A 12,809-nucleotide genomic window follows, 5' to 3' on the forward strand; every position below is an offset into this window, starting at 1 on the left:
GCCGAATGAAAAGGTGCAAGTGTTGTTCAACATTACAAATTTATTGATCAGCATTCACATACACTAAATAAAGCAAAATATCATGCAATACAAAGACAACATTATCAATATCTTCCCACAGGTCAGGGGACATTAGCTTTGTGATTGGCAGAATCTCCCAGAAAAATAGAAATCACTACAGGAATAAGTCGGAAAATAAGTGTTACGGGCAAACTTTGACCATTTACATAAGCGTCATGCATGTTATTCAAAATCACATTTTCAATTTCTGCAAAGTTTATTTTCTACATCTTTTAAAGCAAATAACACAGCATTTATTTGAGGAAATGTAAAGTGTTTGATTTAAAAAGGTATAAAAACACTTAAATAGCAACTGAACACCAGCTGAAAATCTTGTTTTTAGCAGACCTCCAGTGGTTTAACTTCTCTTTTTGTTGCCGTAATGTAAAAGTGTACATCAGGGTGTGTTAGTACACCGCAACATCAGTGTTGGGTGAGGTTACAGGTGCGCCAGACATGAAACTTTTAACCAGAGAGAGCCGTAAAAACATATTTTTAAGCCTGGTGTTATGCTACTCTTTGAATTTAGTGAAATCACATGACATAGGTGATTCCTTGAAGCCTTTTGTTATCACGAGAGAACGAGTGGTTCAAGCTCATAACACACTCTCCCAGCCAGGTCTTCAGGGACCCTCTCAACAGAGTTATCAACATCAGCATTGTTGTGTTCCGGGCTGCTACTCTGTGCATTCTCATTCACTTGGGTATTGTGGATTCTGAGGGAGATAAGGAGGGTGACAAACGCAATCAGAAGGATGTATTTTAAGTTGTTTGATGTAATAAATAAAACGTATATATCTTGGCAAATAACATCAGGTACGTTCTCCTTTTTTACTACCTTCCATCGAATGCTCCATTACTCCTTTCATCCACGTCCTCCTTTATTGCTCCTCCAAACCTGTTACTAAACTGAACCATGGTACCTAAAAAGTAGTACAAAAAATGAATAGTTTAAGCTGAATCAAATAAAGGGGAAATCTAGAGAAACTAAATCTGTCATTTATAAACCTGCATTAACCTGCATTAGCCCAACAAGCCATAAACACAACATTGACATATTTCATAAGCCCCTCTGAGCAACATTAGCATTGATTTGGTGCTTACAGTACAAGTGCACTATCCCTTTAGATATGTTTAGCTCAATAACTCTGAAGAATATCTGGTTCTTTAGCTGCTTAATGCTTCACTATGTTCACCAGCTAGTCCCTAACATTGGCTGTCTGCTGTGGTGCTGGGCAGCTCATGCTCACAATGAAGTCGAGGGCCGGGAAAAAACAAAACAATGAGCTGAAAGATGTTAATACACTTCTTCGTGCTGAGGGGAAATGCAAAATTGGATGATAATTATCAGTTACATATTGTTTTTTCATAATGAACCTCTTGGAGTCAGCAGAAACAATCTGTAAACCCAACACCAACGTATTATCACCTTTTGCTGCAAAATGTTCCACTATGTTCACAAACTAGTTGCTAAGGTAATCTGTGCACCATTTGCTGGTCAGGTGCACTGTTTGTTTTTTATTTTTGCCAAAAAAATGATGAATGTGAAAAATGTGAATCAAAACAGTAAAGTTGCGGTTGAACTGCACAGTCAAGTGATAATTATTAGTGGTTGTGTCACGACAGGCTGCTAATTTCATATTATAATTACATTTTTCAATTGTTAATATAAAATATTACTTTGTGCAGCTTTAAACAATCTAAACACATTATATGACAGTAAAACAAAGGGGGCATCGGGCTAAATTTGTAAAATAAGAAGTGTGCCACTTACCAGCACCTTGCCTTCTTCTTCTCCAGACCAGGTAACCTATAACCAGCACGAGTAACAACACCACCAGCCCACCCACTAGTCCTGAGACCACTGAAGAGGATGAAGTTGCTGTAGGGGTTAAAAGATAATGTAGTAGAGTTAGCGAGGGAGAAAACTAGTTCTAATAAGATAAATACACTCTCAAGGACTCTTTGGGTCTTACCAATTACAGTGACTTGAAGTGACTTGGAAGGAACAGAACAGAAGGACATTGAGGAAATGTTAAGCCCGTAGACACAGTTATACTCTCCTTGGTTTGTATAATCGAGCGCAGGGAATTCAAAGTAGGCCATGTAGAAGATAGAGTGGCCAAATGCTGGCAATGAAGCGATTGTGCTCTTGTTAGACTTTGTCAGATAGAAGAAACCTCCCGGATATGTAGAGTGAATGGAGCATGTGATGGAGAAGCTGCTGCCTTTGGTGACCGATATTTTGTCAGGGCTGTAGATCACCATTGCATGTGGAGATGTCAGGGAGATGCTGGGCTTCTCCAATTTCACTGCAGAATAGAAAACCAACTTTTACAAACATATGGATCATAAAACCTGTTTGAAATCTTGCACAGTCAAATTTCCAACAATTATTTTCAATTGGATGAAAACAAAGCACACAATACCTTTGACAGAGAGATCAGCAGTATTTCCTTGAGGATAATAGATGACTTGATTGGGTAATTTCTTCTGATATTCACAGAAGTATGACCCGCTTTGGCTGAAGTCCGCTCTAGGTAAGATAAATGTTGCAGCTTCGTTCTCTGAGAATTTTTCCATTTGAAATGATCCTTGAGTCTTTTTAAGGACGAATGTCCCACCCATGTGCTCTGTTACTACACTGCAGGTGATCTCAACTCTTTCACCCCAGTTTACCTCCGGAGCCGGACTGAAAGTGATTTGGGGCTTCTGTAGCGCACCTGAAACAGATAAGTGTTTTCATAACAGCAAACGGAGCTTCATCTAATACCTGTTGGAAGGTCATTCACAGATTAAAAATGGCCAGGCCTCTTACCTAAACAGATAACACCAGCGTCTTCACCGTGCCCACAGTTATTTACTCCAAAACCGGCATGCGTACAATGTGTGAGAGCAGACTCTTCGCCTCTACATTCCACATTATCCAGCCATATTGGGCCAGTGCCTCTACCGAAGTGGGCACTCATAGGAGCAGAAACGGCATGACCACAGCCAAGCTGTCTACATACCACATCAGCATTGCTCATTCCCCACTCATCATCACACACAGTTCCCCACTGGCCTTTATAGAAGATCTCCACTCTACCAGAGCATTGACCTGAGCCGCCGACCGCCCGTATCTGTGCTGCATATGAAAACAGAAATGAAGTGAGTCCAAATGGGACAGTCCTGGAGACATGTATTTACATAGAATTTTAGTATATATGTTGTTGTAATTACATTTGCATGTACTAATACACATACATGTTCATTTTAAAACACAATACATTTCATATTGTTTTTTGAAAGTACTCTTTGTCCCACGATCATATCAGTTGTAATTTCAACAGCAAAAAGAGAAACAATGGTGGACTGACAGAAAAATAATTATGTGGAATATGACTTATCTTATGTCACTTTTGTCATGCAGGTGGAACATTAAAGCAATAGTCAGACTTTTGAATTTTGAAATATGCTAATTTGCTTTTTTGCTGAACGTTAAATGTAAACGTAACTAGAGCCAGCTGCTGGTTAGCTTAGCTTAGCATAAAAACTGGAAACAGGAAACCTTCTGACCTCGCTCTGTCTGAAGGTAACAAAACTGACCAGCACCTCTTAAGCTAACTAATTAGCACTTTATATCAGTTTGTAATTGTAATTTGTAACTCACATTTTCCCAGTTTTTATCCTAAGCTTAGCCAACCAACTTTTGGCTCCAGTTACTTATTTACCTTACAGAGTGTGGTATCGGTCTTTACATCTAACTCTTGACAACAAAGCAAGTTAATGTATTTCCTAAAATGTCAAACTATTTCTTTAAGGGATGATTGCACTTTATTGACTGTGTAAACAGTATACATACGTGAAAAAAATTGCTGGTGATATCATATTTGTCCAACTGCATGAGAGAATTTCGAACACATAAATTAAAAGCTATTACCTGCACATAGAGCAGAAGCATCATGTTCGTGCCCACACCTTGATCCTCTGAAACCTTTGAGTGAGCATTGCTGAAGAGATGTCACATTGTCAAAACATGAATTGCTAGCCTCCACTACTGATCCACTGCCTTGGCCAAAATGGGCAGCGCCAGGAGCGCTCAATGCATTTCCACATTCCAGCTGCTCACACACCACCTCAGCTTTACTCAGGGTCCAGTCTGTGTCACAAACTGTTTGCCACACATTGCCATGACGGACCTCTACTCTGCCAGAGCATTCATCTCTACCATTAGCCAACCGGACCTCCAAACTTCCTGTAATGTAGAGTAAACTAAAATGATTATATGGTATCAGACATTTCAAATTCATTTTAATGTAGTCAAATATATGACAGATAATTAATCAAAAAAGAACACTAGTGAAGAATTGTATTCCTTACATTGCACACTATTCAGATTTGGAACGAATTATAATATAATTATGAATATAATAATAATAATAATAATAACTTTTATTTATATAACGCCTTTTCATGAAACCCAAGGACACTTTACAGAATTACAGTGGCTGTAGTAAGGGAGGTTGTAGTAGGCTGTGGTAAACAGATGGTGTTTCAGGAGTTTTTTTTAAAATGTCCAGCAATGTAGCATTTCACATATCTGCAGGGAGGGTGTTCCAGAGGGATGGGGCTGCAACACTAAAGGCTCTGTTTCCAAAGGCACAGAGTCTGGTGTGGGGAATGGAAAGCAGGCCAGTGTCTGAGGACTGCAGGTTTCGGGGTGGGGTGTATGGATGGAGGAGGTCGGAGAGGTACTGTGGGGCCAGGGCATGGAGGGATTTGTAGGTGAGAAGGAGGATTTTATATTTGATGCAGGACTTAATTGGGAGCCAGTGAAGGTGGATGAGGGTTGGGGTGATGTGCTGCCAGGTCTTGGTGTGGGTGAGGACCCTGGCGCCAGAGTTTTGGACATACTGGAGCCTGTTTAGGGTTGCCTTAACAGGCAGAGTGAGACAATCTATTTTTTCTTTCCTTTCTTTCATATGATGGATTGAGGGATTTAAAATGTAGTCATGAAGTTAATGGGAACACTGAATGTCACACTGAGAGCAATGAAAAAACTGTGTTCAGCTTGAAAGGTCATTCTTGATCTTTGACCAGTGGCAGGAGTTACGCCCCCCAGCATTTACAAGCCCCTATTATCACATGGCCGAAATACCATAAGTAGGTATTTAATAACTTCTAAACCATCTTCATGACAACTGAGCAACTCTACTGTTTCTGTAGAGGAAGACCAAAAAATGTGGTTGAAACACCAAGTAAGTGTGAACTTTTTTGTCAAGCCATGTGGGAATGAGATTGAAAGTGGCAATATATAGAATCAAGTTTTGTAAAACTAAGCGAAAAAAAACATACATGAAATTGACATAGTTATGGGAGGGATACAACTGAACAACAAACAAGACTGTATTATCTTTTGTCATTTTTGTATGCTTTTTCTTACCTGTGCAGACAACACCAGCAACTGAGGTTGAGTTGCAAGTTTTGTCTCTAAATGGTCTCTGTGGGCACTGACTCAGTGTTGACTCCATTCCATTGCATTCAATTTGTTCAATCCAGGTCTGTCTCGTACCATGGCCATACTCAGCCACAGTGGTAATTTTATGAGCCCTCCCGCAGTCCAGCTGTCTGCACACCACATTTGCATCATTCACATCCCAGGAGTCACCACACACATTCCCCCACTGGCCATTGTCGTAGAACTCCACTCTTCCAGCACATTGACTGGGCCCATCAGACAACTTCACATTACCTGGAAATGACAGTTGTTATATGAATTTACAGTCCAACTTTGGTGTTTGTTTTTATTTGTGTACTTTTTTGGTCAAAGTTGTAATTACCTAAAAGAAGAAATTGAAGCTTTAGTTATTTTTCTGCCGTGATAGTGCCCCCTACATAAGTTTTCCAACTGAAACCCCAAATGGGGGGGCCACCAACATTGTTAGTTGTTGCTGGGTCCCATCTGTGATTTTTACATTATTCCTTGACTATGTTAGTTACTCCATGATTTAAATGACGAGGTAACATACGGAGTAATGAGGTTGCTGGACTATTACTGGACTCATTGATTTGACAGTCTGGTCATTTGTCATATTGTCACCATATCTTAACACGTAAAAAGGGGCAGCTAAGGCTAGCTTGGCCACCCTCCTTTCGGAACCTACCTCAGCAGGTGTTGAAATAGGCCTAACATGAATGAAAAGTAACACCTAGTGGTAATCGGTGCTAACGTTAGCAAGCTAGGTTAACTAGCCTAACTTGCTAGCTTCCATGTTCCCAGGTGAAGTACACACTGAACAGCATGATGGGTCCTCCTAAATGATCAACGTAGAGACAAATGTCTTTAAAGTCCTGGTAAAGCAAAAATAAACGTGTGTTCTGAGGCTGTGACCCCACAGGAAAATGTGTTATTATTAATCACCCAGCCAAAACTCAATAACTAAAAAATTAGGTTTCAAAAAAATCAGCAGTTCTCTCTGCTCTAAAACAATGGCTAGCAAACGAGAGGCATGTGAGGGTAATTCAAATTTCAATTCAACTTCAAGTCTTACCTGAACATTTGACAGATGCCTCTTCAAAGCGATCGTGCCCGGTCCTGACATATTCTCTCAGTGTGCACAGTGTGAGAGAGCTCTCTCTACCGCTACAACTGATCGTATACCCTCTTGAATCTCTCCCCTGACCATATGATCCTGAGAATTTGACAGGATCTCCACAATTCATCTCTCTGCACACCACTGCAGCTTCATTCATTCCCCAGTTAAGATTATATGCTGCTGACCACAGGCCACCATGGTAGAACTCCACCCTGCCTGAGCACTGGTCAGTCCCATTCATCAGTCTAATGTTAGCTGTAGAGAGAAGAGAGAATCAGCCATTAGTTAGTTGGGGTTTAGACACGTTTGAAAAGAATAACTGGTTAATTAAAATTGTACGTGATATTCTGATTGATATTGTAGCAGAAACAACTATGATATTATTATAGACAATAATCAGCAAAATATTAATTTGAGGCATTAGGGGCAACAGATAAATAAGCATAAAAACACTGTAAAATAAAGTAAATAACATGCTAACAATAACCAAGATGATACCTGAGCACACCACACCGGCATCTTCCCCATGACCACAGTTATGTTCTCCGAGGGTGGAATGTCGGCAGTGCATAAGAGACGTCTCATTACCGATACAGCCTACATCATCCAGCCAGATGTCTCCTTGGCCTTGACCAAAGAAGGAACTGGATTTGGCTGTCTTAGCTGTTCCACAGTCCATGGCTCTGCACACCACCTCAGCATCTTTGATGTCCCACTCGTCATCACACACCGTTCCCCACTGGCCATCATGCTGAACCTCCACTCTACCAGAACATCTGTCAGTGCCATTGACAAGCCTTAGTGGTGGATTACCTGAGGACAGATCCACTCATGTTGAAAGTAATGACGAGCTAAAGTCAAATTATGAAACAGTAGGCTTCATCTGGACTGTCAAATGTACTCAGTTTTGTAGTTATTAAGGTAGTTATTTATTTATCACAATCAGGCCATTTAAGTAAGTAAGAAGAAGATTTAATGCACATAGATAGGCCGACCTTGTTTTCAATGACCACATTGTCTTTTGCTATTCTAGTTAAATTGTGCTACAGTACGGTAAATTCCAATCTTTTGTGTCTTACCTCCACATGAAAGAGAAACAGCTTCACATCTCCCTGTCAATTCTTGAAGTGTGCATTGGGATATAGAGGTCACATTGCCAGAGCATCTACTTGTATAGGCTTTCAGTCCACTTTCACCAAAATTTAAGCTTTCTTGAGTTGGTTTTGGAGGGCCACAATTGAGTTCCTTACACACCACTGCAGCATCTTCATTGCCCCAGTTATTACAAATTTTCCCCCATTGGCCATTGTGGAAGACCTCCACTCTGCCAGAGCAGCGGTCCGTCCCATTGAACAATCTGACTGAATCTGGAAAGCAGTAAAGAAGGTATTGTATTTAAAATGTTAAAGAAAAATGTTAATATTTCAACAATGGCATAAATAGGATTTGTGGCAAGTAGAACAGCACTGCCTCTAAATATGTGATAATGCACCAAAGAACAACTATAAAAAGAGGAACAGCAAAAAGATGATTGCGCCACGCTGCACAGGATTTTCTAATTTAGTCATTTTCTAGTAGAAATTTTGAAGTAATGTTTTTTTTTAAATTCCAATTCAGTATACATGCAGGAGTTTAAAAAACAGAAAGATAAGTGTGGTATTTTCAGCTCTTGTTTTGTAAAGTCATAATTTTGTTTGTTTCATGTTTGTTTTGTATATCGCTCTGGCACTCGAAATTTGGGTGTCATCAGGATTTTGAACCTGATTTCATTCATGTAATGTACTTATACATAGTAAAGCATGTTTTACCTGAGCATACAACACCAGCATCTTCATTGTGGTCACAGTCATTTTCTCCAAAACCTCTGTGAGGGCAGTCAGCAAGAGACTTCTCATGACCAGTACACTCAACATCGTCCAACCAAACCCGATCCTGACCTCTGCCGAAAAACGCCTTGTACTGGACTGAGAGAGCACTCCCACAGTTTATCTCTCGACATACAACATCTGCTTCCGGCATCCCCCATCTGTCATCACAAACCGTTCCCCACTGTCCGTCGTGGTAGACTTCCACTCGGCCAGAGCACCGACTAGTCCCATTACTCAGCCGAAGTAGTTTATTGTCTGTCAGGTGGAAAAGAAACAAAAGAAAATGGCATTTTTGTTCAGAAGCCATCCGAAAATAACCACATCACATTCAACACATAATTACTGATGTAGTTTGAACAGATAGATGACTTACTTGTACAGACAACAGTAGCATCAACACAGCTTTCCTTGAATTCCTGAAGTCTGCACTGTGAGAGAGAGCTCTCATTCCCAAAACACTTGGGTTTGACGCCACCTAGGTCATGTGTCTCTCCAAAATATAGCACTTCAGCCTGATCGACAGGAGTGCCACAGTTAATCTCTCGGCACACCACGTCAGCGTCTGCCTTGGTCCAATCATTACACACTCGTTTCCAGTTGCCATCATGGTGGACTTCCACTCGACCGCTGCATCGATTGCTTCCGTTGACCACTCTCACATATTCTGCAAAATGTGTAGATCGAATTGAACTAAAATCAACAAATACACAACAAATGATTGTGTGTAAGTAGAACAGACTGCAAAAAATAATGGACGGTTTGAAAAGTAAAGCCAAACAGGAAGTGCCAGTTTGCTGGGCTCTGTCCAATGCTCTTTGCACTTTACAGCAGCTGGTCATGTACTGACCTGTCTGTTGTATTTCTGCTGCAATAGCAACACATAGTAATCATTTTAAAGCAGACAATACATTGTGATCTGACAATCAGGCCATGCGAGCGGAGTGGAGCAGTGAGAATTTCCGCTCCTCACTCACGGAGCTGTTCTTTCCCTCCGCTCCCCTGCTCAAAGCTGGAGATAAAGCTCCAGCATTTTAAAAATCTGCTCTGCGCTCCATCCAAAATCCTCCTGCTTGAACTCTGCTCACACGCTCTGCTGACAATACAATCGCTAGGTTTTTGATGCAATAATATGATCAGCTGCTAAGATAAATGATGCGTTAGCTGCTTTTCTCCACAGCTGTATTTCCCAATTTCTCTTCACAGTTCCACATTTCTGGTCTTCATATTAATTGAGCAGGGCACTTGTAATGCAGGGTTTTGTGATTTGTGATTTCATGAGCTTACTCTGTGATTAGAGGTTAGTGCCTAATTAATGTTTAAAGTAAATATTTTGGATAATATGTTTACTCGCTTACAGACGGAAAGTTAGATGAGAAAATTGATATCACTCATATCCAATGAAAATAAGTCTACAGCCAGCAGCCAATTAGCTTAGCTTAGCAGAAACACTGGAAACAGGGATAAGGCTGGCCCGGCTCTGATCAAAGGTGACAAAATCCACTTACCAGCACCAAAGCTCAATAATCTGCATATCTATATGTGTCAAAATAACAATTCGCCTTTTTATGCTTCTCATGTTCCCAGTCTTTAAGCTAAGCTAAGCTAAGTTGCTGTAGTCTTAATGGACGTATATGAGAGTAGTATCAATCTTATCAACTCTGCGAGAAGACCAATTTCCCAAAGACAAATGTCCAACTATTCTTTTAATAAAGGAACAAAGTGTGTAATTTGAGTCATATCCAACCAGTAATTCAACATAAGTGGGTGTAAAGCAAACATAACTGAGATAACAATATACTATAAGAATGAACCCAGTCTTACCTGAACAGACAACCCCCGCATCTTCACTGTGGCCACAGTTATTTTCTCCCATTGGTCTGTGTGGGCACTTGAGGACAGAAGGCTCATGACCAGTACACTGAACATCATCCAACCAGATCCTGTTCTGTCCCTCTCCAAAAAAGGCGCCTTTTTTGGCATCAAGAACTGTCCCACAGTTTAGCTCTCGACACACCACGTCAGCATTGGCAATGCTCCAATGATCATCACAAACCGTTCCCCAACTGTCACTGTGGTAGACCTCAAGTCTACCAGAGCAACGGGAAGGCCCGACCAGCCTAATTTTGTCACATTCTAGAAATTAAAAATGAAAGCACAATAGCTGTAGGTTGTGTCACTAAACTCAATAACAAAAAGTCCTTTTTTATTAGATAGGGTTGTAGAAATCTAAAACATTTCTCAATATGCATGTGTTTTTTTTGTGGCATCAAACATAAATAGAACTTACTAACCTGTAAGCAGTGGTAGACTCAGTAGACCTACAGCAGAAACACATAGTAAAACGTTCAGCCCAGAGATTGGTCATGAATATTTCAAACAACATTTTACAATGAATGCACAGCGTTTAGTGCTGTAATTTACCAAATGTGTTACATATCAGGATGGCCCCTTGAACTGTAGCATGAAGTTACTAAAAAACATCCCTCAAAATTGTCCAACATTAACTTTGTCAAATTGATCAAAGAAAGAACATTTGAAAAAACAAAACACTTATCAATAATATAGGAATATTCTTTGGATACAAACAATGAGACTTTCACTTCTGGTCAGCATCAGAATCAGAAAGAGATTTATTGGCAGGTATGTAGCACTTACTAGGAATTTGTTTTGGTTGAAGGTGCATACAAACAATAATATAAAATAAAGTAACAATAAATACAGATACTAACACATACATACATACATTCTATACTATTTAGCATTAATTGGGTTAGTGAATGCATCTTGATTGATTTAAGAAGTTAAAAGGAAGAAGTCAATTTAAAATAACAGAAACTCACCTATTGACAAATAAAAAACAAAATGTAGTTTTTCAGCAGTAATGAAGATCATGTTGTGTAGATCAAATGCTGTCAAGGTACGATAAAAAAAGTATTGTTAAAAAGTTTGGTACTTTACTGTCTCTATCTGTCTTCGGCAAAGTTGATTTTTGGGAGCCATCCAGTTAATTTTTTTGGGATTTTTACAAAAATCTGCGAAGGCGATTAAGTAGCCCTCTTACCTTTTGAATCCACCAGGCTATTTGAACTCACAATTCAAAATAAAAAGCTGATTCCATCTGAAACATTAAAGGATAGACGCCCCATGTGCAGATCCAGTAATTGTTATGAATAAAAGAGGCTGCCTGGACTTGGACTGCAACCTGGATGCATGTTGACATTTTGATCAATCATTAAAGACGGGGGATTTCATTTTGTTTTACACAATATCTACATTACTATTTGAAAAAGAAATGTATATTCAACAGGGAAACCCACCCACGTGTACAATAATGCTGGTAAACAGTGCATGAAATCGCAGATTTATGGACAGAACAAATAAACAACTGTAAAAAAATAAAAGGTAAATGAAGATCAAAAGGAGACTTGTTATGAGCGAATGTCAAGAGGTGACCATTGACTCCTAATGCTAACCCCTCCCACCTCTGGTTATCATTCACAGCAGTCCTTTTATGTTGAATTTGTACAAAGCACAGCCAATTTGCTTGCTTTCTTTAAATTCCAATGTAGTGGTGGCCTCAATAAACAGGCCACTTAGCCGTTTATTTTTTTTGCGTCTGCACAACATTGTAAGATCTTTAAGAAATCCTCCACAGAACATATGACTTGGCGTGAGTACAAATCTATTAAAGAAATATGTTAAATAAAAAATGACTATATTTTGAAAAGTTCACGGTGCTGTTGCAGGAATTTCGTACATTCAATTAGAAAATATGAATGCAATTCCACATTCAATTCTATTATAAATATGAGCTTTACAGTGGCATTCATATTTCAATTTTAATCTTGGCATTAATTATGCATTTTCAAACATGAAAAAAAATATATTGTTTACATTTTCAAATGTGTTGTTTTTAATGCATCAAAACTTCATATGGTCAGTCTTGGTTAATATTATCACATTTTTTACTCACAATGTGATCCAAGCCCTGGATTATGCTGCAAAACAATCCAGGCCACTTCCAAGCCCAATAATATAATAATAAGAAGCCTCCTATGTTAGTTAAATGTGCCAAACATTGAGCTTTAAAATGATTTTTTTTGTTGACACAAAATCACTGAAATATCATATTTTACAATTAATTTTCTTACCTTACAAAATGAGTTGAGGACTTGTTCTTTCACAAACACTTGACTTGACAGAACCAGTTCATCTTAACATCAACAGGATTCATTTGGAGTGGGAATGGCTAACACTTCCCGTTGTGAAAGTGTAAACCTCAGTATTTTTTCATTTGTTCAGT

General features: G+C 39.3%; 1 protein-coding gene across 1 annotated transcript; it reads right to left on the minus strand.

Annotated features, from left to right (window-relative positions):
* Window positions 1-20: 20 nt before the first annotated feature.
* LOC114573129 (deleted in malignant brain tumors 1 protein) lies at window positions 21-12,765 on the minus strand. Its single transcript, XM_028605074.1, has 17 exons — window positions 12,658-12,765; window positions 11,347-11,415; window positions 10,798-10,824; window positions 10,328-10,639; window positions 8,880-9,170; window positions 8,447-8,761; window positions 7,718-8,005; window positions 7,137-7,451; window positions 6,594-6,893; window positions 5,486-5,794; window positions 3,983-4,297; window positions 2,879-3,187; window positions 2,490-2,783; window positions 2,037-2,372; window positions 1,835-1,942; window positions 899-983; window positions 21-776 (listed from the first exon to the last, which is right to left on the minus strand). Exons 2-17 carry the CDS (start codon window positions 11,396-11,398, stop codon window positions 632-634), a joined length of 3,801 nt encoding a protein of 1,266 aa, XP_028460875.1. The 5' UTR covers window positions 11,399-11,415; window positions 12,658-12,765; the 3' UTR covers window positions 21-631.
* Between the last annotated feature and the right edge of the window lie 44 nt (window positions 12,766-12,809).

The sequence above is a fragment of the Perca flavescens genome, chromosome 18, assembly GCF_004354835.1.
Source record: "Perca flavescens isolate YP-PL-M2 chromosome 18, PFLA_1.0, whole genome shotgun sequence".
In the NCBI taxonomy this organism is placed as follows: Eukaryota; Metazoa; Chordata; class Actinopteri; order Perciformes; family Percidae; genus Perca; species Perca flavescens.